Source organism: Thermobia domestica, chromosome 12 (genome assembly GCF_964235325.1).
Source record: "Thermobia domestica chromosome 12, izTheDome1.hap1.1, whole genome shotgun sequence".
Classification (NCBI taxonomy): domain Eukaryota; kingdom Metazoa; phylum Arthropoda; class Insecta; order Zygentoma; family Lepismatidae; genus Thermobia; species Thermobia domestica.
The window spans coordinates 160,557,794-160,583,356 of NC_137465.1; the positions used below are offsets into that span (position 1 = coordinate 160,557,794).

General features: G+C 35.9%; 1 protein-coding gene across 3 annotated transcripts in view; it reads left to right on the forward strand.

Annotated features, from left to right (window-relative positions):
• Window positions 1–7,507, forward strand: part of LOC145666785 (uncharacterized) — a 111,127-nt gene extending 103,620 nt beyond the window's left edge. The window contains exons 1-2 of one of the 3 annotated variants that reach the window (XM_081734343.1): window positions 647–824; window positions 6,783–7,503. In XM_081734343.1, the coding sequence (XP_081590469.1) occupies window positions 719–824; window positions 6,783–7,021 (345 nt within the window). In that variant the 5' untranslated portion in view covers window positions 647–718 and the 3' untranslated portion in view covers window positions 7,022–7,503. Of the gene's footprint in view, window positions 1–646; window positions 825–6,782 lie in introns of those variants that run through there. The other 2 variants (XR_014127817.1, XM_081734344.1) reach the window with 2 other exon arrangements.
• The last annotated feature ends 18,056 nt before the right edge of the window (window positions 7,508–25,563 follow it).

Sequence of the window (25,563 nt, forward strand, 5' to 3'; positions counted from 1 at the left end):
TATTAACTAAAGAACAATAAATTTTCCAGAGCAGATTTTACTGTATTTCAGTAAAAATTAAACTACTCAAAGCGGAAAGAACCATCTTAAATCCAGGAGATCTACCGACTAATCTACTCAATATGCCAGAAAGAGAAAATTTTTAAGGAATGAGAAGAATCATTAATAGTTCTTTTATTGAAGAAAGGTGAAGGATAAACTGCAGTAAGTATTGAGGAATTTTTTACACGATCTTGTCATCTATATCCTTGAGGTACTGTTAACTTCTTGTGTAGATGAATTGATTGGGAACATTCAATGTAGCCTAGGTCGTAGTAGGTCAAACTAGAACAAATATTCTACAACAATAATCTTTATAAATAAAAATAAATGGAACGATGTTTGGTAGTCAACTCCTTCTAGACCGCTGATCCTATTTTGATTTTTGCTGCACGAGTGAACTATGACCTAACTTAACTTTTTATCCTACTTCAAATAAAGGTTCTAAGTTTAATATGTATGTATATTGCAGTACTTTTTTTTTTGGTAGAGTCTGATAAAAGTTCAGAATACAAAAACCCTTCACCAATTTATTTACAAAAATAAATCTTTAACACATTACAAAGTTTCTTTGTAAATCTCTAAATTTTTTCAGTTCGATAAGTCCTCGGCATACAGTAGTGGCTTCGGAGTGAAGGTTCAATTTTGTCTTAGGTTGTGACGGGAACTAATTTGGTCAATGCAGCCTCCGGAGTACGTGATTAGAGGGAATCTTCTTTGCCCACAGCAGTCTCGGGATACAATTACAGGATTTCTCCGTAGCTCATTGCAGAACCGTGAAAAAGGTGATTATAAGATATTTCCTTTGCTTATTGCAGTCTCCAGAGATAGGTTTAAAAGTACTCTCCACAGCCCATTGCGGTCCCTCAGCTATCGTCCTGTTGGAATCCTCTTTTTTGGATGTCCTCTTGAAGGGGACGTTCGTGAGGGGAGGTCGGCCATCTCCGCTCTTCTTCCGATCCTTCGTCGTGTCTTGTCAGTATCCGCCTTCCATCATCTGCTGGTGTTTATGCTGTGAACACAATAACACGTGTTCGTGGTCAAAGTACGTGTTTGCAGTAGTTGCTTCTTCAAGGGGGGATGGAATCTTATAATATATGTATGTATGTATATATGTTCATTTGTAGGGTTCTACGTGATTATCTTGAGAGCCATTGGTCATATTTCAATGTGGTTTCCACTAATCAAATAAGCTATTCCCCAGGAAGGTTCTTACGTTCTTACGCCCTTGGATAACATTAGTACACAAAGTCTCTTTATGGAAACATTGTAATCTTTCAATACGTATATAAAAATTAGAATAGTCATGTGTGGGATCACCAATCACGAGAAAAAAGGCCGAACCATTTGAAATGAATTTTGGAATATTAGAATATCACGTACCTCAAACTGCTTTTTCTTTATCATGTCACTTCAATAATTAAAATGGTTATCCTAATATAAGGGTATGGGAGGTATGAGGAATTCACATTTATGAGAAAATAATAGCATCTGACTAGCCCGTCAAGTTAAAAAGATGAAGCTCCGTGTAGAAAGTCTTCATTAAAAATAATCGTACTTATCCCAGTTTCTTTGAAAATTCCCGTTTTAAAGGAGAAGGGGAAATTAATACATATTTTCTTCGGCACATTGAAAAGGAGATTCTTTGTTTGTGATCACAACGTGGGAAATAGCTAACCCGTTTGAAATGAATCTTGAAACATGGTATCCATATCATATTACTTTGATTAAACTTCGCATGCTAAAGGTGTGTGTCGACTGTCTTATGGATTTTTATAATTTTTTTATTGGAATGTTTATTTTAAGGGAGTAAAGCGGATTCAAAAATATTCCATAAACCTATTCTTCCCGTGCGAAGAACGGACAATCCAGGTAGTCAATAATAACAGTGAATGTAGATAAAATGAAGTACGTGGTAACAAGCTGAAATAGTATTCCAACAATAATAATAATAATAATAATAATAATAATAATAATAATAATAATAATAATAATAATAATAATAATGTGAATGTCGAAAGTAATGGTAAGGAGATGAAACACTAGTAATGGAAACATCTAAATCAATAATAACAATGCACAAGTGAATAAATCTAAATAATTAGATGTGGTTAGATTGATTTATTTCAGTAACTAGAAGAAACAAAACCCAGTGTACGAAATCTTATACTTTCGTAGTAATAAAGAAACAAAATTTTTTTTTTTAAAAAAAGAAAGGAGTATAAAGATATAATTCTCACGCCCACAGAACAGCCGTCAGTTTCCTAAAAGAAAAATAAAGTTTTGAGAAATGTATTTCACAAAAGAAACGAACAAATAAGTGAATTGAGTAAACCTTATAAAGGCTGAACTTCGCACTAGCTACCTACCACTGAAAATGAAGTGAGATGTCAACATGAACAGTATTCATACTTGCATGGGAAGCACAAGTGGGTGCATAGATTCCTAACCAGAAAGTCTAGGAAAAAGATTTTGAGACCGAGAAGGTGGAAGGATCATATAAAGAATATATAGATGGCCCAAAAGTAGATATACGCTCCTACATTGATCAAGTACGAGGTTTCTTTGTTTCGGCTGTTCCGAGCTTGAGATATAAGTAAAAAGACATTAAGAAGAAATAATAAAGAAACTAAGTCTACTTGATGGACAAGAGCACCGTTTTCTCTGTAAATTTGGGGGGGGGGGGAATTCAGATGGATACGGCATATATATGAGGATTTTAAGACAAATTGCATTCAAATTATGCAAAATATTGTATATTCACAAATACAATGAGGGGGCCCACATGAGCTTTGGGGGAGCCCGGGCCCCCTAGGACCGGCGCCCTTGCTGATGGATAGAAATAAGAAATGATATAAAAAGCAATGAGTTGATCAGTACGAGAGTGTATACCTACTTTTGTGCCACCCTGTATATATATTAGAAGAATGAGTTATAACAATCCAGAAGGAATTTTTGGTATACGACGTGATCCAATGTTAAGGTCTTGCTTCTGTGGTGATTAACTTTCAGTTTGTTAAAACACTAACCACTAGATTAATTAATTTGAATCGTAAAGGCTAATGTTAAAAAGTATGCGAAATGTAACTTTGTATTGTTACTTAAACATTCACTGTATTTTTTTTTAACTAGTGTCCCCTGCCCTAAAAATGCCCCAAAATGACCCTGGTCATCTTCATATATGAATTGGCGCTACGTTTCGTGAAGGAATAACGCAAGGTAAAGGGATCTATGGTAAGCGTGTCGACTTCAATCCCAACTATTTCTTGCTTTCTAGATCCAGGTTTCGCTTTGTCCGAAGTAGCTTCCTTATTCTTCAAGATGTTACGTCAAGAATGAAATTTGTATGTCCTTACCAGGAAGCGAACCTGGTATATATGGCGCAAGAAGGACACACGTTCTAACAGTTTGATTATAACTCCATGTAAGCACTTCTGCATATTTAAACGAATTCAAAAGAAATTAAAGAGAACGGAATCCCAAGGTTTAGAAGACATAAAACAATGTTAATTAATTACTGTTCGTTTAAAAAGAAACATTTATGTATAATACATTTCTTTGTTTTAATTGATCATCTTGTTGGACATGACTTAACACTTGATTGCCCTTTTATATTAAAACCAATAACAGGATAATTTAACTGTTGTTTTACTTGCTATTATAAAGGAATCTCGTTCCGTTAGTAGCCAGGTCTTTGTATTTCTGATAGATTCTTACTGTTTCATTCAAGGCTACTTTTTTTCTTTTTTTACACGCGTAATAAAGCACACCGCGATGCGTGAAGGCTATGTTAGCACCGACACTTCAATTAATGAATCGTTACACCACAGGCGTGAGACACGTGGTTCTATCACGCCTTGTCCTCGGATAGGGTCATAAGAAGCCCCTGTATGGCGGTACTGGTACTAGTAACGTAGTATCTAAAATTAGGGATTCAGTGACATCTTGTACCTTCTCACTTTGTATCTCATCAAATTTTGACATCTAATCGTTGCATTTCGTACCCTAGCACCTATTGTAGTATCATCTCGTACCTTACGAATGATATTTCGATGATTCATTGCAAAATAATGAAGCTTATGTTCATTCTTGTTCTAGCTCAATGAGAGTATTCATTTCTTAATCGTAAGTCTTGAGTTTGATTTCAAGTAGTTTTAGCTTTAATCCAGAGCTTAATTATGTTTGCGTGGTATTTCTTCGTGTTTGAACAATTATGGAAATGTTTGAACAATCATAGAAAAAGCAAAATAAATGCATAGGAGAAAACATTTCGGTTGGGTTTGGAGTTTAACACCTTTTTTTCAGGGTGAACCTAACCAGTTGATCTCTAACGGAAAATGAAGTCGGGTCTCAAAGGACGATGGTGTATGTGGTAACTATTTGGGAGAACGGTAGAATTTCGAAAACACACACACAAATATAAACAGAAGAACAGTGTTCTGCAAACTCACATAATCTTGGTTCGAGCCAGAATAATTCGTATTAGGAATGAGACATTGCGCCATCATCTATAGAACGAGCAGGACAAGCGGCCATTTTGTTCAGTGTCTAGACCAATTTCATAATGATGATCTGCTAAGACAGTGTTCAGGATCACGAGAAATTTCAATTTGTCAACCGCTGGAGAAAGTTTGGTGCTATGTACCTGCGCGATGTATAATTTCTGTCCGGAATATGGATAACAGTTACTCGTTAAGATGTCAACAGATTGATTCCATTCACGAACTCACTCAAGATAATCGCTCTAGCTATCATTGGCGTAACTAGAATATTTTGCTCTGGGGGAAGGGAGGCAGAGTTTCTTACTTCTGAATATTGCAAGACCTCTTATAAGACCTTGTTATAATAATGTTTGTATTACCTCCTAAGCCTTCATTTCCCGGCCTCATTATCATCTCTTCAAATTCTTTAGTTCCTTCTCTCTCTCTTTTCTATTTCTGTGCTCTTTTACATGGGATTCCTTCTAGATTGGTCTCGTTCCTTAAAAGCCTGACTTACTAAAAATAATACAAAATTTACCATTTTCTTTTGCTTGTTTTTCATAAGCGAAAGGAGATAATGAAGTGTACCTTACCGCAATCATGGATAATGTTATTCTACAACAGAAAATATGAACCTGAAGAATTTTCAGTGTTGCGATCCATAGAAATTACAGTGTTGCCAGAATAACAACTTTCCCAAAATCTAAGTTACGGCAGCGACTAGAGGAACGAACTCAACTGCATTTCATTACGTATCATGTTGTCTTGGTATATTACATTTTATATAATAGTTGTATTTAGTTTGTAATAAACAAAATAGTTTTAAGATACAGTTATTAAAATTAAATAATAATGTTATTTTAAAAGTAGTTCACAGGGTATCAAGACAACAGAAAACGCAATCAAATGCAGTTGAGTTCGTTCCTCTAGTCGCTGCCGTAACTTAGATTTTGGGGAGTTGTTATTCTGGTTACACTGTAATTTCTATGGATTGCAACACTGAAAATTCTTCAGGTTCATATTTTCTGTTGTAGAATAATATTATCTATGATTGTGGTAAGTTGCAATTCGTTATCTCCTTTCACTTACAAAAAACAAGCAAAAGAAAAATGGTAAATTTTGTATTATTTTTATTAAGTCAGGCTTTTAAAGAACGAGACCAATCTAGATGGGATCCCATGTACAGAAATAGAAGAGAGAGAGAGAAGGAATTAAAGAATATGAAGAGAGTTTTCCTAAGTGGTTATCCTAATATAACATTAATAAACAAAAGGCTTTTAGTGCCAAATGGTTGTTTTTCGTTCTACATAGCATGTTTATAAAGATAGGTACTATTATGGTGAGATACTTGTAGCTACAATTGTTTACATCGAAATAAACTGTAATATTCAACTACTTTACAGCTGCTACTAATAAACACTTTTATGTCACTGTTAACTCTACGTTGCCTACTCTATTTGATATCAATGTTCAGAAGCATGGATGTTGAATAAATACTTTTGTTTTTATACCTCAGATAACCTAATCTAACTATATTTGAGTAATACTTACCTCTGGATCCTAACTAGCTTAACCTAACCTAATTCTATCTATACACTAACTAATCAATATACCTACCTGAAGCATGAGGTGATTAAGTCCACTTTGTATTCATCGCATCGCTGTCCTCTGGAATATCTTCATAGGTATGAAAGAAAATGAAATGAAATGAAATCTGTAAGTTTTACGTCCCGCGGTTATGCCGGTTAGGCTAAAGGAGACGGTGATAATGAGAGATGAGTGAAATGGTGGAATGAAGAAAGTGGGAGGAAACGGGAGAACCCCGAGAAAACCCACGAGCACGGTGTTTGTCCACCACAAAGTTCACTTGGCGGGGGCTGGGATCGAACCCGGGACCCCAAGCACCAGAGGTGAACGCTCTACCACGGAGCCACCGCGCCCCCACATAGGTATGAAAGAGGAAACAATATTAATGAAAGATATGTTTACTAACTACTGTCATATGAATTTGTTTTTAGTTCATCATCTTCTATGTGTAACGAAATTACACGAATTTTATACGGAAATTATAAGGAACCTTGGTAGAATTATAGTATATATTGGGTCGATGCAAAAGTTCATGCGGTTTTCTTTTGGATTGGCAACAATGTTGCGTGAAGCGATTGTTTATCGTTATTCCGTTGCTTTTGCAGTAGTTTCGAGTTTTTCTGTTGTGAAACACAAGTTTTCTTGATTGTGAACGTATTATTGTATATATTTCAGACAAACTGATATGGAATATCAAGTTGAGAAAAGGGATCAGTTCCGTCACATTTTACTCTTCGAGTTTAACCGAGGATCCAGTGCAGAAGAAGCAGCGAAAACAATTTGTGCAGTGTACCGGAATGAAGCAATTGCTGAAAGAGCAGCACAGAAATGGTTTTCCCGCTTTCGAGCAGGACGGTTTGACTTGTTTGATGATCCACGTTCTGGAAGATCTGATTTTGACGAAAATTGTTTGAAAGAGTTGCTTCATGAAAATCCTCAAAGAACACGGGAAATGGTGCAAGTTTTTGAATGTATATGCAATGTATTGTTACACTCGTAGAATATGTTTAATGTTATGTCTATGCTGTATTTGTATTTGAATTTGAACAGAACAGCAGAATAAAAATAAAATATAAAATATAAGAACCACACGAACTTATGCATCGACCCAATAGTTCTGGATGACAGAAGAATCAAAATAACTGAAGGAGGCATGCGTTTATTAATTGCTTATATAAAAATATAATTTTGAATTGTCTAGCTTCATTCCAATGAGGGTTCATCAAGGAAAGCCACATTGGTTAAAAATTACAATTTTATCGGCAGAATCTGAGAGGAGGAGACTTATCTAGTATTGTAATTTTTGTATAATATAGGAACTCTTGTGACTTTACTTATAAGCGATCACTGCCTCCTTCTAAAGTTTAAGTCTCTTCTTTTCTTGGAGTATCCTCAGAAAAGGTCCAAAGTACACTTTTGAGTGATTCTGATCTTTACTTATGTAAGCGTATAATTATATGAATACGTAACAATGTAATATGTTAATTAGAAAATTAAAATCCCAAATTCCGTATCTGATTGCTTTTTGCTGTTTAGAAATCTCCAGATCACAAGATTACGTAAGTAAATTTCTTGTGTAATCTTTGGATTAGATAAATTACATAAATGAATTTCTTCAGTGTCACCGAAAAAAAGAAACAATTATACGATTATTTTTATTTATATATTTTTTTTCTACTTGGCGCGATGTGGTCCTTTCTTTGGGGCGAGGTAGTGTGATGTGGGAGAGCCTGTACTTTGAGGATTGATCTTGCATACAATACTGGTCTATCCACCCGCAAACCACATCTGATTCTAACAGAGAGTTCTGTTCGAAGGAACGCTGTACCCCATTTACCCTCAGTACAATACTGTTGGGTAATTAGCTTCTCTCCCTGTGTCTGAGGAAAAGCAAGGCAAATTGCAAGATATGATCCGGAGTAGAGGATTTGGATTAGGAATATCTCATATAAAAGAAAATTGTAATAATTATGGCTTCATTACACAACCACTTGCACACATCAAGCACTTAGAATTCCTGTAACATTAAGAAACCAGTACAGAGGGTACTCAGTATTCCAGACGAACAATTCTAAAATATTCGCTGTACAAAATGAAAATGAAATGATATCTTTGAGTTTTACGTTCCACGATTATGCTGGCTAGGATAAAGGAGACGGTGATTATGAGAATGAATGAAATGATGGAATGAAGAAAGTGGGAGAAAATGGGAAAATCCCGAGAAAACCCATGCACATTGTGTTTGTCCACCACAAAGCCCACTTGGTGCGAGTTGGGGTCAAACCAGGGACCCCACGCATCAGAGGTGAACGCTCTACCACTGAGCCATCGCGGTTCCATATTAGCTGTACAATTTAGCTTTTAACGGAAGATGGTTTGTCCAAAGATGCCATGGATTTCATACGATAGGTCTCATTGAACTAAAGAAGATGATGGGGGCCGTGGTAGCTCAGTGCTAGAGTGCTCATCTTCGAGCCGGGGAAACCCTGGTTCGATTCTAGCACCCGGCAAGTGGGCCTTGCGGTGGAAAAACACTGTCTGCGTCATTCTTTCGCCGTTGTTCCTTTTCCTGCAACTTTTGTTATTTCACCATTATTATCCTTCTCATCATCGCCGTCTTCCTTAGCCTCGGTGCATAATTGTCGGACATTAAACTAAAACAAAATAATAAAAATATGATATGCGTGAGTGCAGATCTTCATGTGTAGTTTTCGAAAAAAAAAATCTTTTGTAAACTTAAAAATTGATGCTGTATGGCATCAACGCCACCTATTGAGACGAAACCGATACTAAATTAAACTTTCATCAAACTCTTCATGATGATATTAGCAAGGTGACAGAACAGATTAAGATTAATCAGATATAGCCCACACTTATGGCTAACTTTTAGTTCACACTAAATTGAACAAGTTGAGATACTTGGGGAGTGGGTAGTTTTTGACAAAATTGAGAGAAACTAATTTTTATGGTGCCATAAGTATATGTCGTTTGTTGCCAGTTGATACTTTCTATTTTACTGGAACAGAACTGTATATATCTATTATAAAATGCACTAGTAAGTAGCAGATTGTATTGTTATTTGATCTCTCCTAAGGTGACATATACTCCTAAGCATGAGACACATAGTACAGCGGCGGACACTTCTAAATGGTACATCTTAGCCGTAAATCTCCATATGGCTGTACCATTTAGAAGTGTCCCCCGCTGTACAAGCAGTGACATACATATTCCTAATAGTGATATACATACTATTTGTAAAGAACTGCCATTTCTCCCTCATTCGTTAAATAATGCGAAAACAGGGCATATCTACATTGCTTTATCTTATTAATCTGTATTTAGATTGAGAATCGTGAATATATAATTAATAATCTATCATAAGGATAAGTAGGGGAAAGCGGGGTGGAACCAGGTAGTCGGTTCCAAACCTGTACCCCTCTTCAAGGTGAAAGAACGGTCTTCGCGTCACCCAGATGAGTAAACTAGGCATTACTACTTGAGACGAAGAAGCGACAATTACAGTGATCAGTTGTGTTGTGTCAGTGATGCTTTTTGTTTTTTCATGCAATTCCATCAAGTTTTATAATTTAGATCAGTGATTGCCAAACCGTCGATCGCGAGCTACTAGTAGCTCGCGGGAACATTGTCGGTAGATTGCGTTAAAGCTCTGGATGACTAACCTTGTTCAGTGTTGTCAATTTGGGGTTACTAAATCTAGGGGACTCGACTTCCCGAAAAAAAAAATGTTGATGACAAAAAATAATTCCATCCTTCTCATTGAAGTTAACAAGTCTGGTAAAAAATTTGTCATTATATTTGTTATTTATTACTAACTACACTTCAATACGTTTCTTATGTACAATTTAATTTCAGTTTCTTTTTGTTATATAGGCGTGCAGTTTAAATAAGTTTGATTTCATATTTACTAGAAATGTAAATTTATAGGCAATAAACAAAGGTAAGATTTAGTTTTTTTTTTTAAAAAAAAAGGTTGGTAGTTCTTTGTGTTGGTAGCTCACAGTAGAATTCGAAAACGATATGGTAGCTCAGAAGCTTTATAAGTTTGGCGACCACTACGTTAAATCTTGAAGTTATCTTCAACGTATGTTGCAGAAAATAAAGAGATAAATAGCATTATTCATACAGCATTTAATAAGAATTATTTTGACACTAAGTAATCATATTTAGCCCTTTGCTAGATTTGATGATACCATGTTTTAAGTACGAATGAGGTGAAACCTATGGTGGGGCAGGACCGGGCAGTAAATGGTTGTTACCCCATTAGTTGCTGGTAGTGAAAATAACTGAATTGTTTTATTGTATAAGTAGGTCGGTATCTTACCGGTAGGACCGGATATATTGTTGTTAGTTTGATTAAGGCAGATCTCTATCATAGACAAGTTGAGAGAGTGTCCGAAATTGTATTTTCTAGAGTTCGCAATCCTAGTCATAATCTCGTATCGTTTAATCAATGCGTTAATATCTGTATCTTTACTGGTAACGGTGACATTAACGGTGGATATCAATAACCCATTTTCACTATTGGAACAAAAACTTATAATTATAGAGTGCTAGAAGTTACAAATCGCGCCGCTAGATAGCAGTAAGCGTCCTTCAGCTGTTAACATCAATCGGACGAAAAATAAACTTCTACGAGTGATCTGTTTTACTGGTTTGGGTACAAAACCTCGCGTCCAGAACCTCGCGGACCAAAATCTCGCCGCCCAAAATCTCGCTGGGCCGAAACCTCGACTGGCCAAAACCTCGCCGCCCAAAACCTCGCGGGACAAAATCTCGCCGAGCCGAAACCTCGCCTGGCCAAAACCTTGTCTTCCAAAACCTCGCGCCCCAAAATATCGCCATACCCAAAATCTCGCCTGACCAAAACCTCGTTGTAATGATCTCGCGACACAGAATCTCGCCTTGTCTAAATTAAGCGAGACGTAGTGTCCCTGGGAAGAAATGTCAGGATAAAACCTCTTCACGACGATTTCTTCAATGTACAGTAGAATGTTCTATATATTACTATATGTATATATTTAGTAATAACACATAATTACATGAAAATAATGACAAGAAAAATTCTAATAGATGCTTTGGAAATATATATATATATATATATATATATATATATATATATATATATATATATATATATATATATATATATATATATATATATATATATATATATAAAATTAAATGACAATGTTTGTTACATTGTACCTCTTGAACCACCCTACCGATCTCAATCAAATTTTCAACATAGATGAGGTTCGAGCCTAGGATGTTTTTCATAATTTCACTTTGTCGGCACAACAAAAGGGAGGGGGAGTGGGAGATATAGACCCTACATTTTGGCACACGAGGTTTTGGCGACGAGGTTTTGGCCACGCGATGTTTTGGGTGGCGAGGTTTTGGCCCGGCGAGATTTTGTCCGGCGAGGTTTTGGCCACGCGAGATTTTGGGCGGCGAGGTTTTGGCAATGCGAGGTTTTGGCCGGCGAGTTTTTGGCGGCGATGTTTCGGCCGCGAGATATTGTCCGTATCCCGTTTTACTATCTTTAGTAAAGTTTATTTTGTCCTAGTCCTAGTGCATTATAAATTATCCGTCCGTCGTCTACAGTAATTTAGACTATTTATCGTTGTAAAGAATCTCATTCTCGAAGCAATTGAAAAATTATTTAATTACATAATGGTCTTTTGTTTATATAGTATATGTTTATGAAAAAAAAAAAAGTGCAGACAGTTAGAGAACCGTAACGTTTAATGTTACATAATCCAAACTGTTTCCAAGATTTAAGATATATAGATAACAAATGTTTTGTATCTTCAGCATAATATAAGCAAAAAAGTATGTGCCAAGAGCTACGAGTTGAAAGCCAGCAAACAAGACGAAGAAAAAACTCTTTCGCATTTCATCTACGATAAACGTAACACTGTTCAAAGTAACACTATGACACACTGCCACTCACTAGCAGATTCAGAAGGATTATTTGGAAGGGCTGGATCACCTTCTGGAAGATGTATATAGGTTCCAAATACGGAATTTTACATCGAAATACAATAAATTAGTGCAATATTAGGCAGTTTAAAGCCTTGCAACGATGCCCACGATTATGCCAATTGCAAGGAACTCTATTGAGCTTGTATTAGGACAGAGACACTGGTTCTGTGTATCAGAAAATGAAACTAGCTTAGAAGGAATAAATGAAATATCTTTCAGTTTAACGTCCCACGATTATGTTCTTTAGACTAAGGATTAACGCAAGTGAATGGTGATGGAAGAATCAGTGGAATGAAAATGTGAGAGAAACAGGAATCCCCAAGAAAACCCACAAACTCCATGTTGTCTAACACAAACTTACTTGGCCGGAGTTCGAACCAGGGACCTTACGCACTCTATTACTGTCCCCCAGCTTAGAAGAAGAAAAGATAGCTTTTGTGGTGGCAATTTCCTCCAATTCTCTCCCAGTAGATCCACCACTGCTGTCTGAAATAGCACATCGTCACCCAAAAGAATAAGGTCTTTTGACATTTTGATCTACAGTATATATAAATAAAGAAAATATATGCATGTTCCAGCATAAGTCTAGAACGCCTGGAGCAATTGTAACCAAGCTTGGGCCACATAATATGACTTACAATCTAAATAATAATAATACAGTGAAACCTCTGAATAGCGGACACCAATGGGACATGAAGTTTTGTCCGTTACTGAGAGGTGTCCGTTATAGAGAGGTTACAGAAATTTAATTTCTCATAAGGGTAATTGTATGCAGTAATATACAGTAAATACATTATATATGGGCGTAAATACGTAAAATTCAATATGAAAATAGTCTTATTTAGTACAATTTGAATTACTGGAAGGGATGAAAGAGAAATTCATTTTTATTAAATCATAGCAATTATTACTGGGCAATGTTTAACGAAAAAGGCATGCTTTTCCCTCTACAATGGTAATAAAACTCATTAGCAAGTGTCCTCTAAAAATCCTCAGTACGATTGCAGAAGAAACCTGTGTGTGTGTGTGTTTGTGTACTGGCGCGGCATCTTCGTTGACAGAATGGATGAAAAGGCAAGCTATTGGGGGTGCATATTTATTGACCCAGGCCCAATCACAAAGAATATCCTTTTAGAGAAAATGAAAAAGGAAGCCGGGAAAACTCCAACCTAGATTTGTTCCAGCATCACGAGTAAAAGAAAAATGTTTATTTTCCAAAAAAGTAAGAGAGGTAGCATTGCTCGTTGAAAATGTTATTGTAAAACAAACAATGTTTGTTTTGTTATCTATGAAATTGTCGGTAAAGATGCAAGGTCCAGACGAAAAGGATTAAATTTGTTAGGGAAGGGAAGATCTTTCGCATAGAATTCCTGGCCTTACGACTAACCCTGCATGAGTGTTATTGCTTATTGAATTTTTCTAGGATTTCCGCCAGAAAGCAGTTTATTGCGGAAAAAATTACAAGTTCAGCTGTTCTGTTTGATGGTTCAACAGGTCTGGACTCGAGAGATACACTTATGGGGGAAATACTTTTCTGTATACTGTAATATATCGCAGAACCGAGAACAATTCCTGTCCGTTATGAAGAGGTTATTTAAACGTTTGGGGAGAAAAGGACTGTCCGCGTCCGTATCTGAGAGTGTCCGTAAAAGGGAGGGTTTTGTTCCGTAAGAGAACATATATTTTTGCCGGGACAAAAAAATCTGTCCGTATTATAGAGGTGTCCGCTATTGAGAGGTGTCCGTTAAGGGAGGTTTCACTGTAATAATAATAATAATAATAATAATAATAATAATAATAATAATAATAATAATAATAATAATAATAATAATAATAATAATAATAATGTGGGAATAATACTCATAAAAATACGTGTCCTCCCTATCCCTGTCTTTTCTGCCACCATAATTTCTAGCACGTTCCTCATGATACAGTTCCTTCTTAACCAATGTTCCAACCAGTTTCTCTTCCTCTTATTAATAATATATATAAAAAAAATTCCCAGTCATTTCTAACACCTTCTCGTTCATTTTCCGCTCGACCTAAGTAATTCTTTGTATTCTTCTCCACACACACATTTCGAAAGCTTACAATCTTTTCCCGTCATTTTTGAGTAATATCCATGTTTCCCTATACGGTACAATACTCCACATGAAGCATTTTATGAATCTTTTTCTCAACTCTCTATTCAAGGTCCCACAAAACAGACTTTTCTTCCTCCTAAAGGCTTCATTCACCATTCCTATCCTTGCTTTTATTTCATGTTTGCACTTCATATCATCACTAATAATACTACCCAGGTATCGAAAACTAATCACCTGCTCTATTTCCACCTCTTCTATTTCTATATTTGACATCGATCACTTCGTTCGAATTAAAGAGACTTTTATCTTTTTAATATTTATTTTCATCCCATATTGCAATAGTAATTACAATGCCTGGTTAATCAAAATAGTCGTTGTCTATAATCTCAAATTTTTTTCATTGCTCAGCCAACAGCTGGACTCTGTGGCGAAAGAAACCTGGAGTTTGCCATATAATGAAGACTTGAACATCACATTGCATCGCTCAATCATCGCATAAGCTCTTCTCTTCCAAGAAGAATTCGAGATGCTGGAAGAGGTGGTAGTTAGTGAGAGAGATATGAAGGAAACACGGTGGATCAAGGATTTCATACTACAACGTCCTGGAGCGACATTTGCGACTGCACTGTCCTGCAACTGATGGAGACAATACCTTTTGAACATTTTTGAATGCTTGTGGGAAAAGTTGCGATGCTTCTCATGGAGTTCAGTATTATAAAGATCTGCAGTGATTTTTTGGCCTTGGCAGATCAAAACAACTTTCACCATATATCACCATACCCACAACAACATCTAGGGGCTTAGAAAATGGCCTGGATTTTGATCAAACCACTGTCGTGGCCATTTTCGATAATCGTCAGAGATACGTTAAAAGAGAAATAAGAAATGACAATCCGATGATGCAGAAAACTTCCATGGTTATTCCTTACTCAGAAAACTGCACAGTTACAGGCACTAGCGGATCCAGAAAGAATGTAGGAAGGGAGGATCATCTGGCCAATAATTGTAGGTTTGACCTACAAAAAATATTTTTTACATCTGAAGTAGTATTACAATATATATAGCAAGGCTCAAAAAAGTCCGGGCGCCAAGTCGCCACGATGACTGAAATACGAATCTGACGCCTAGATAACTTAAGGCCAAAAAACGTAGACCTATGTATCAAATTGTATTTGTATTATTATGTGTTCGGAAGAAAAATGTTTCAAGCACTATACATTCATATGTTCATAGACAATTCTTGTCAATCCACTGCTGAATGATCTTCCAACTATTTTTTCCACAACTATCTATACTGAACAATTCTTGTCCACGTTTACTTTGCAATGTTTCTCGGTTTCATCACACTACCTTGTACGAAGACGTTTCCTAGTTTCTTTTTGCCATATGGTATCCAGCTCGAGAACTGCTTTTCTCCATCGATCATAATTTTTCTGGAATATGTCAGGCACATTGCTACCACAATGCCTTTTTTCATGATAATATCTATAACACCTATCACTGTTTGATACATATGGTTCTTTTCCTATCTTTGTGAGTGATTCCTTAGCATACATTTTTCCATTCTTCATTTTGTGATCTGGAGGCTGTGAATGTCTAACTTGGTTAATATCTACATCTATAATTCTATGTGAAATCAGGTAGAGTACATTCATTAAAATTTTACTCCTTAGAAAAACTCTGAGTGATTTTCAGTTTGAAGCTGGTCTTTTTGAACACGTTTTAATCTACTCTGTTAATTTCTTCTTGAATGTTATCCCATGTGAACATCTCCTGTCTCATATAGACTTAGATATTCATTGCTTATAATTTCATATATTGAACTAACTCTTGATTTACTTGCAAAGTCGTTTTCATGGACACCACTTTTGTCTTTTCCATATTTATTTTCAACCCGACTTCCTTGATATTGAAATTAACCCATTTTGCATATTTCTCTTGATGTTTCTAAAGAGAAGGATATCATGAGCGAAACGAAGTTAGGTCAGATGATTCCTAACTATATTAATGCTTCCGGTCTTCCATTTCAGAAATCAAAACACAAACTGAAATTCGTTTGTGAAAAAGCTTTGGAGAAATGCCTTTCTTTTGATCTTTATAGTCTTTCTACAGCCAAACAGTTGAATATTTGCATCTTCTGTATTGACATTATCTATAACTTTCTTCGAACTATTTAAGCTTCTTCGACACCACTTGCTTTAGCGCTGTGAATAGCCACAGAAGGCTTTTCCATAGCCAATAAACGCAGCATATAAGGATAATTCATACTCGTTTAGTAATTCTATCAGTATCCCCATGACTTGAATATTATCTACTGTGCTGAAATCATTTCAAAATGCAGCCTGTTCTGTTGGTTGGGCGAGGTTTAAATTTGTCTAATAAGAGGGTCAATATTTAAAAATAAAATAAAATAAAACAAAAAACTAAAATCTCAGGAAGAAGATTTATAGGTCTAATTAATCCGTCCTTTCTAATGTAGCATATGTTTATGGTACTTCTCCACTTTTAGAAAACTCAATCAGGTAATAGTCATTGCTGTGCTAGGACTTTGGTAATGATTCTATTATTAATAACTCCGTTTCCTCGTATCTGTTCCTCATTTCATACTCCTTATATAAAATTCAATTTCTTGAGAAAATGAAGTTAAATAGTTCAGTTTTATGTCCCAGGTGCTGAGTAGGATAAAGGAGACGGTGATAATGCGGATGAATGAAATGATATTAGGAGGAATTCATAACGTAAATCTTGTCAGTTTCAGCGAATTCTTCCAACAGGTTTCTACGTTTGTCTCGTATGGAATATCCGAAATTTCTTTCTTTTCTTTTCCTTTTTCTTTCTTCTATTTTCTGCTTGTCTCGTCTTGTCCTTTCTAGCGCTGAGGTCTCCAATGATAAAATTTGCGTGATTATATTCTCTGTTATTAAGCTCTCTGGTCTTTGTTTTCTTGGACTCCTTCTCCTGTATGAAGTGTTATTGGATCTGTAAAGGATGTCTGATACTTAACAGGAAAGAGACAATAAGAATCAGTTGAAGATGTAAAAATAAAATATTTCAATTTCATATTCCATATTTATGCCGTGTAACCCAAAGGAGACGGTGATAGTGGGAATAAATGAAATGGTGGAATGAAAAAAGTGGGGGAACCCCGAGGAAACCCACTGTGTTTGTCATAAAGCCCATTTGGCGCAAGCTGGATTTGAACCATTACCTCACGCACCGGAAATGAACGCTCTACCTGAGCCATCGTGGCACTTCAGTTGAAGATGTGTGGAACCGGCTGGATCTACCACCAAATATCTTACTCGTATCTCACAGCAGTGTAGACTGGACTTTCCATTACACGGTGAAACTTAAAAAAGTTTAGCTAATGATAGGATGGCGCGTAGAGTTTGAGATATTAGACGTTTTTATTAGCCCACTCCTGTGTTGTTTTGCTCAGTTTAATTTTCAATCTGACATCAAAGCAGATATTTCATTTGCACAAACCTAATAGGTTTGTTGTTTGGTATTGAAATTATTCAAGAAAAGAGGATAAACAACGTAAGGTAATGTTTACTTCCAATATGAAAGTGTGTTAATTCATATAATATTTAGATATTTGCAAAACTCTGAGATTTTTTCAGTATAACTTGGTAACAATTATTCGATATTGATAAGAATGATATCGTAATAATGTTAATGACATGATATATATTTGTTTGAAAAGTCGCAACTATTCCTACGCTTTGGAAAATGAAATTAAATCTTTAAGTTTTACGTCCCACGATTATGCCGGTTAGGCTAAAGGAGACAGTGATGATGAGAGATGAGTGAAATGGTGGAATGAAGAAAGTGGGAGGAAACGGTAGAATCCCGAGAAAAGCCACGAGCACGGTGTTTGTCCACCACAAAATTCACACGGCGCGAGCTGGGATCGAACCAGGGACCCCAAGCACCGGATTTGAACGCTCTACCACTGAGCCACCGCGCCCCCTACTACGCTTTGGAGTTGAAATCAGAGAACTAGGGGTAAATTTGTACTTCCCTCATCTCAAAAGACTTATGTATATTTTACTGTTAACGGACTAATAAATTATACGTTTATGGAACATATAAAGACATGGTTTCTTCAACTCAAGAAACATAAGTTCGCTCTGTAGGTGCATTTTTATATAACCTCATTTTTTTAAGGGCTAAATTAACCTTAATCTATTTGCATGTAATTTTATAAATGTTTTAGTGCTCTCCCTAAACCTATTTAGCCAGATAGTTAATTAGAGAAAATTTCAAGTTTCATTCTGTTTGTATCAGTGTATGTATTAAGAGTTTCTTCTCTTAATTGATTTGTCAAGTTTGGTTGGTAGGTTAAGGAGTCTGACGAAAGCTTCGAAATAGAGTTCACCATAGAGGAAACATGTGAGAAATGTTATCTGGAAAGTATTTCTAGTTTCAAGAACCACAGCCCATTTATAAGTGAATATTTTTAATTATATTATTTGTAAAAAAAAAAAAAAAAAAAAAAAAAAAAAAAAAAAAAAAAAAAGGTACGAAAGAAAAAAAGGCTACATTCATTTCCCGGCTGGAGCTCAAGGGGTTCGGATTCTATATTAATCAGTAGGTCCCGTCTCATATAGCCTCGCTGCTGAAAGGGACATTAAATTCAGAACCAACTCAAAAAGGCTACAATTTGATGTTCCATACAACTGTACCGAACAGGTAAATGAAGTTACAGGCAGAGCCTTAGTTAGAGATTTTGGCACCGGAGCAAAATAGAATTCGATGCTCTCTATAATCATCTCACCAAACTTTTCGTTTCCAACTTGACAAAACTACTTTAGTTGGTATACAGATCCACTAAGAGAACAATAAAGGAAATTTACAACTATTTACAACGTTTCATACTATCGATAAGAAATGAAATTTTAATCCCTTACTGCATGCCGTGCCATATATGATACATACCCTTTTTTCACTTTAGCTTTTTTGTGATTTATCAAAGGCATCAAATGTCTGTTTTGTCTGCTGTGTGAGATATTGACGTGTATGAATAAGAGATTTTGGTGTCATCTGGCATGTTCTTTGTGAGTTGTAAGTGTGTTATATATGGCACTTACTTATTTCTAGTCGGAATTAAGTGAAAAATCTAAAATTCAAGTTTTAATTATTTTTCAAGTTCCCATATGAGGATTTCCAATACTGATTATTTGTTTTCGCTAAAAGAAAAAAATCATGCAGAAAGGAGTTAATACATTAGATGTTCGAAATGGGTGATAGCATTAATTTCCAGTAATAACTGTATAGTTCTGAAATTTTATTCTGTATGTAACCATAAAAATAGAATCTTAATTTCGATTACTTCACGGTTAAAAAGAAGAAGAAGAAATCTGAAATGTAAATGAAATTCAGAAGGAGCCTTTCTTGCGAATTTCTAAATATCGATGGAGTTGAAGAATATGTTTAATGTTTGTATTTAAAATAATAAAAAAAAAGTTTGACTACTGGATATCTTTGAAATTACAGTAATTACTTAATTTCTTAATGAATGAAAGTTTTGAATTTAAAGTTAGGCCTATTTATTATTAACTAACATTTTAAAAGTACGTTCACCCATCCATCCACACCCACACCCACATGTATGTATGTATGTATGTATGTATGTATGTATGTATGTATGTATGTATGTATGTATGTATCTATCTATCTATCTATCTATCTATCTATCTATCTATCTATCTATCTATCTATCTATCTATCTATCTATCTATCTATCTATCTATCTATCTATCTATCTATCTATCTATCTATCTATCTATCTAATGTGTGTATATGTTTTGCATGTAAGCGAAAAATATCACACATCTAGGTACGAATACACACCCAAAAAATCCTGGCGATACATGTAGTTGATGGAGGAATGATCGCGATAAATTCATTCAGATTGGAAGCATTTCACATGTCAGTGGAATGAAAAAAAATCACTGGTAGTGATCAGCCTTTGAAAAAGATGAAATTTGTGGGGTTAAGTTCTGACAACATAAGTCCCTATTCTACAACTGTTTCATGTTCGAAAATGTTATTATTCCCCTTGTTTACCTTAATTTTTAATATTCCCGCGCAAACAGCAGCTTGTGGGTGCCTCTTCACCCCTCTCGTTTGATACCTTCATTCTCACCATCGTGATTAATCCGGGTAAAAAGTGGGATTAACCAAACTCATCACCATCAAAACGGTGAACACGTATTTCAGACTTTGACCGTTTCTGATTTTGAAAACGCTCCTGTGCACACTATAGTCATTACTCGGCACCTTATAAACCAGGTCTTCATTAACAAATTACATAAAATCACTTTTTTTTAAAGTGATAAGCAAGAACTTGTGACACTTATTGAAATGTTTGGGTTGCGATTAAAAAAAAAAAAAAAAAAAAAAAAAAAGAGTTTCACGAAATATATTTCTTTGCAAACCGACAACAATATTTATTTAATAGCACTGGCGCAAATCCCAGGGGGATGAGGGGGACATGTCCCCTCCAATCTTGGAACTGGGGGACTGTCTCCTCAAGAATCCGATTTAAAATGTGTTTTTCGGGGGAAATGTGATGATTTGCGTCCAATTACCAACAAGGAAAATCAGATGAAATTGATGTCTCCCAGAATAAGCCTCGAATCAACCCGCCTCCCAATACAGAAGACAACTTTGCTCCCCTGACTCTCCACATCACTGTTTTTCAACTTCATAAATATTTTGAACACTGCTTAAAAAATATGTGAACATTCTTACCCGTCACCCCTAATGTTGAAGTCAGATTTACGCCGCTGTTTAATAGGACACCATTACTTTTACAGGGCGCCGCGGCGTTTACCCTTTTCCAACACTTTTTTCTTTCTGCTTGTTCGTTCGGTGTCCTCTCTTGCTATCAGCGCCAGGAGCAACAGCCCCGCTTGACCCCCATAGCTACTTCTGTGGTTAAAGGAGAATGTGCCACTTAAACAAAGTAGTTCAAGTAAATGGAATTTCGTTTAATCAATTTACAATATGAGAAACTGAGATGTTCACTCCAAGAAGAATAAAAATATAAAATATTTTGGGCAATCGGAATTTAATATTGGGGGTTAATGATGATTCGGTTACTAAGCTTCCAATAAAAATACGAATATTGATTTACTCAGTACGTCCCTTATCACATAACCCTAGTGCTGAATCAGTCAATCAGTTAGTCAGTCAATTAATCAACCCCAGCCAATCAGTCAATTAAAATGGAAGTGGATTACATACAATGAGAGTAAATATCATTACCAATACCAGATGGCAGCATATACATTATTACTCGTGCTTAGTATTAGGCGTGGTGTGCCATCTACTCGATATTTTACAAACTATTTGAGAATATAACAATACACTCAATGTAGTGGTTGTGGTTAGAGAAGTGGTTCTTAACATACTGTATTCTCAACTCATTTGTGTGCTAATCTAAAATTGTTCGTAAAATTAAATGTGTTACTGTCGAAAATAATATGTAGTAATGATGTCCGTTCCGTAAATGTCAAATACTTTGTTCATTGATTGTCTTCTGTATAGGTACTCCTCTCAGACGTAAAACCTAATATACGGCTCTTGCTCTAAACCAGGGCCGGATCCAGGGGGGGGCGATCACCCCCCAGAAGAGGAAATTTTTTTATTTTAGATATAAATAAAATATAGAAATATAGTTTATTTTTTGACGCTCTTAAAAGTAGCTCTAAGTAGCAGTATTACAACCACCGTCCCCCCCCCCAGAAGTCCGTCCTGGATCCGCCCCTACTCTAAACTGTGCAGTCAGGAACGCAAGCAGGATTTTTTTCAAGGGGTCAAACGATCGATTTCAGAAGTACAAAAAACCGACACACAAGCACAGTCGCGGATGCACACACACTTTGATGCATACGAGCACATAATACATCAGTTGTGAAAATTTAAAGTTTATATGTATGCAGAAATTATCAGAATTTTAGTCGTTGCCTTAAGTGACGTGACTATATGTAGGCCCTATAAGTTTTGGCTTCCCTTAAGTTTCCTACATGTGGAGGAAATTTCGAGTTTTCGGATTTCTTCTCCCCCTTCTTTCTACTACAAATCCTGTACTTGTGCCAAATTTCAAGTTTCCATATTTACAGGAAGTATCTCATAGGCTTAGAATTAAGTGACGTAATCATGTGTAATTTTCTGCTGCCCCTAATTTTCCTCTTGCAAGGGGGAAATTTCCAATTATCGTTTTTTTTTTCATTTATTTGTCACCAATTCTAGATTTATGGTAAATTTCAAGATTCTATTTCTACTGGCAGTACCCTATAACTTTTGAATCAAATTACGTAACTACATGTAATTTAGCAGTTCTCCCTACTTTTTTATTTCCTTGGAGGGGAAAATTTCCAGTTTTGAGATTTTCCCTTTATTCGTATATCCAATCCTACGTTCGTATCAAATTTCAAAGTTTTCATGTCTACCGGAAGTACCCTATAGTTTCTGAATAAAGTGTTGTAACCATTTAATTTGGATTTTGGCTTCTTATTTTCCTCCTTAGAAGAGGAAATTTCCAATTTTGTTTTATTTGTCTCACCACACCTAAAGGTAATTTTGACCTTGTTCCCTTATTTCCCTCTGTAAGGGGGAAATTTTCAGTTTACGGATCTTTTTTCGTTATTTACGTCACCAATCCTACGTTTACGCCAAATGTCATTTCCATATATATTGGAAAGTATTCGATACATTTTGAGCCAATTCACGTACCTATATGTCGTTTTTCTTCTGCCCTTAATTTTCCTCCTTGGATGGGGAAATTTCCGAATTACGGACCTTGCCTTGTATCATGCGTTCTATATTTTTGCCACATTTTAAGTTTCCATGTCTGCAGAAAGTATCCTAAGGTTTAGAGTTAAGTGACGTAACTACGTAAATTTCGACCTTGCCAGGGCTAGATTAACCTATCTGGGGGTCCGGCGCTAGAAAAATATGTGACCCCTGCTGACTTCACCTAATACATTTCTGTGAAAGTATAGTCGGAAAGTTAAGGGAATATGTTTCATTATTATTATTATTATTATTATTATTATTATTATTATTATTATTATTATTATTATTATTATTATTATTATTATTATTATTATTATTATTATTATTTTGTCATATTTTATTTTATGATGACTATTGTATCCCCACGATTCTTTTTAGATAGCCAGTTGAGATTCTGATTAGAGTGGAGGCCTCTGTCCACCTAGAGGCACGGCGGTATAGCTCCCATAAGCCCCCCCTTCCTTAATCCAATCCTGGGCCTTGCCCACTAATTTTACTTCTTGAAGGGAAAAATTTTCAGTTTTCGGATTTTTTCCCCCTTTACTTGTATCACAAATACACTTGTACCAAATTTCAAGTTTCCATTCTGCTTTCAAATTTCAAGTACCACACGGAGTTTGAATCAAGTAACGTAATTATGTAAATTTGGGCCTTGCTCTTCTATTTTCCTCCTTGAAGGGTGAAATTTACAGTCTTCAGATTTTTTTTTTTTTTTTTTTTTTTTTTTTTTACTTTATTTATGTCGCAATCGTATGTGGCAAATTTCAAGTTTCCATTTTAGAGGAAGTACTCTATAGGTTTTGAATTAAGTAACGTAACTGTAATGTAAATTGTTTTTGACCCCAAGCATTCCCCTTTGGATGTAGAAATTTCCAGTTTTCGAATGTTTTCCTTTATTTGTGTTACCAATCCTACACTTCGTCAAATCTTATGTTTCCATGTCTACTAAAAATACTCTATAGTTTTTTGAATAAAGTACATAATAAACTGTATGTAATTTTTCTTCTGTCTCTAATTTTCCTCCTCCGATAAGAAAATTCACTTTTCGTATTATTCCCTTTCCTTGTACCATAAATCCTAAAACCCTATCTATGAATTTTTCAGATTTTTCCAACGATTTTGAAGTTTGACCTTGAATTGATCCTGTAATGACCTTGAGATGACCTTGTAGGGTCAAGAAAATTACATATTCGGATCCAGGAATTCAAAAAACATTTATGTACTTTTTGTTCAGATATATACAACGTTCCCTCTCCATTTGACCTTCAAACGATCTTGAACCTGACGTGATGGAGGTTAATTGATCTCGGATTCGGAATCAGCGATCCCCAAAACCCTAGTATACCCTAAAGAGACTCAATCATTCTTCATAGATAAAACGTCGACCTAATTATTACTTTGAGTTTATGAGTGAGTGAATGCTTTTAAGTGACAATAATAATCAGCGGATATCTCAAAAACCTAGGGTTTTCTGGCTTCGTGCCTATTGAGATTTTTTATCAGAAGACCAAAATACACAACATACTGAAATATCAATCAATTTAACGGGAATCGGATTTCCGTAAGTTCTGAGCGGGGTCCTTTCAAGTTTTCATGTCTATTGGAAGTAACCAATAGGTTTTGAATCAAATGGCGTAACCGTATAAATTTGGGCTTTGCCCCCATATTTTCCTCCTTGAAGGGGAAATTTTCCGTTTTCGATTTCTTTTATTTTATTTGTGTCGCCGAACTTACGTTTGTCCCGAACTTTCTATGCCTACTTGCTATGCCAGTGCAAGTTTCTATGTCCACAGGTAGTACTCTATAGGTTTTGAACCAACTAACATAACAGTATTGTAGTTTTATTGTTGTCCCTTTATTTCCCTCCTTAGATTAAAAAAAAAATAGATTTTCGGATATTCTCCTTTATTCTACGTTTGTGCAGAATTTTAAGTTTCCATGTCCACACGAAGTGCTCTGCATGTTTTGAATCAAATGGCAAACTATATGTAATGTTGTCTGTCTTCTTCCTCTTTTGCGCTACAGCCTATTCTGGGCTAGGGCATCCTTAAGAACTCCTCGCCATTGGATCTTGTCCCTAGCTACGTCTTTCCATCTCCATCCCTATTATTCATTCTTCCCCGATATCTTCTACCTATCCTCTCTGGTAATCCTCTCTCTCTCTTTCTTCCGATAATATTTTGGCTGCAGCTGATTTGGGATTCTCATATCGTTCATTCGTATGACATGCACTATCCACCAGAATCTTTGTGACTTTACTATCCATACTATGTTTTCATAGACGGCCGTGCGTAGCGTACTAGCTAACGTTCTCGCCTTTGGTGTGAGTGATCTCGGGTTTGATTCCCCGTGGAGACACTCGGTCGAAAAATTCTAAAAGCTTTTTTCAGACCAGCCATCCTGAGTGAGGTTTCCCTGGGTTATCTTCATCCACAAATGCTAGGAATGGTACCTAGCATACAGGTCTCAGGCTGCTTCCTTCATTCTTTTTCCTTGGATAGTGTGATCGCCGAGGTATGTCATCCCTCATACATGACGGGTTAATATGGCCATGGATG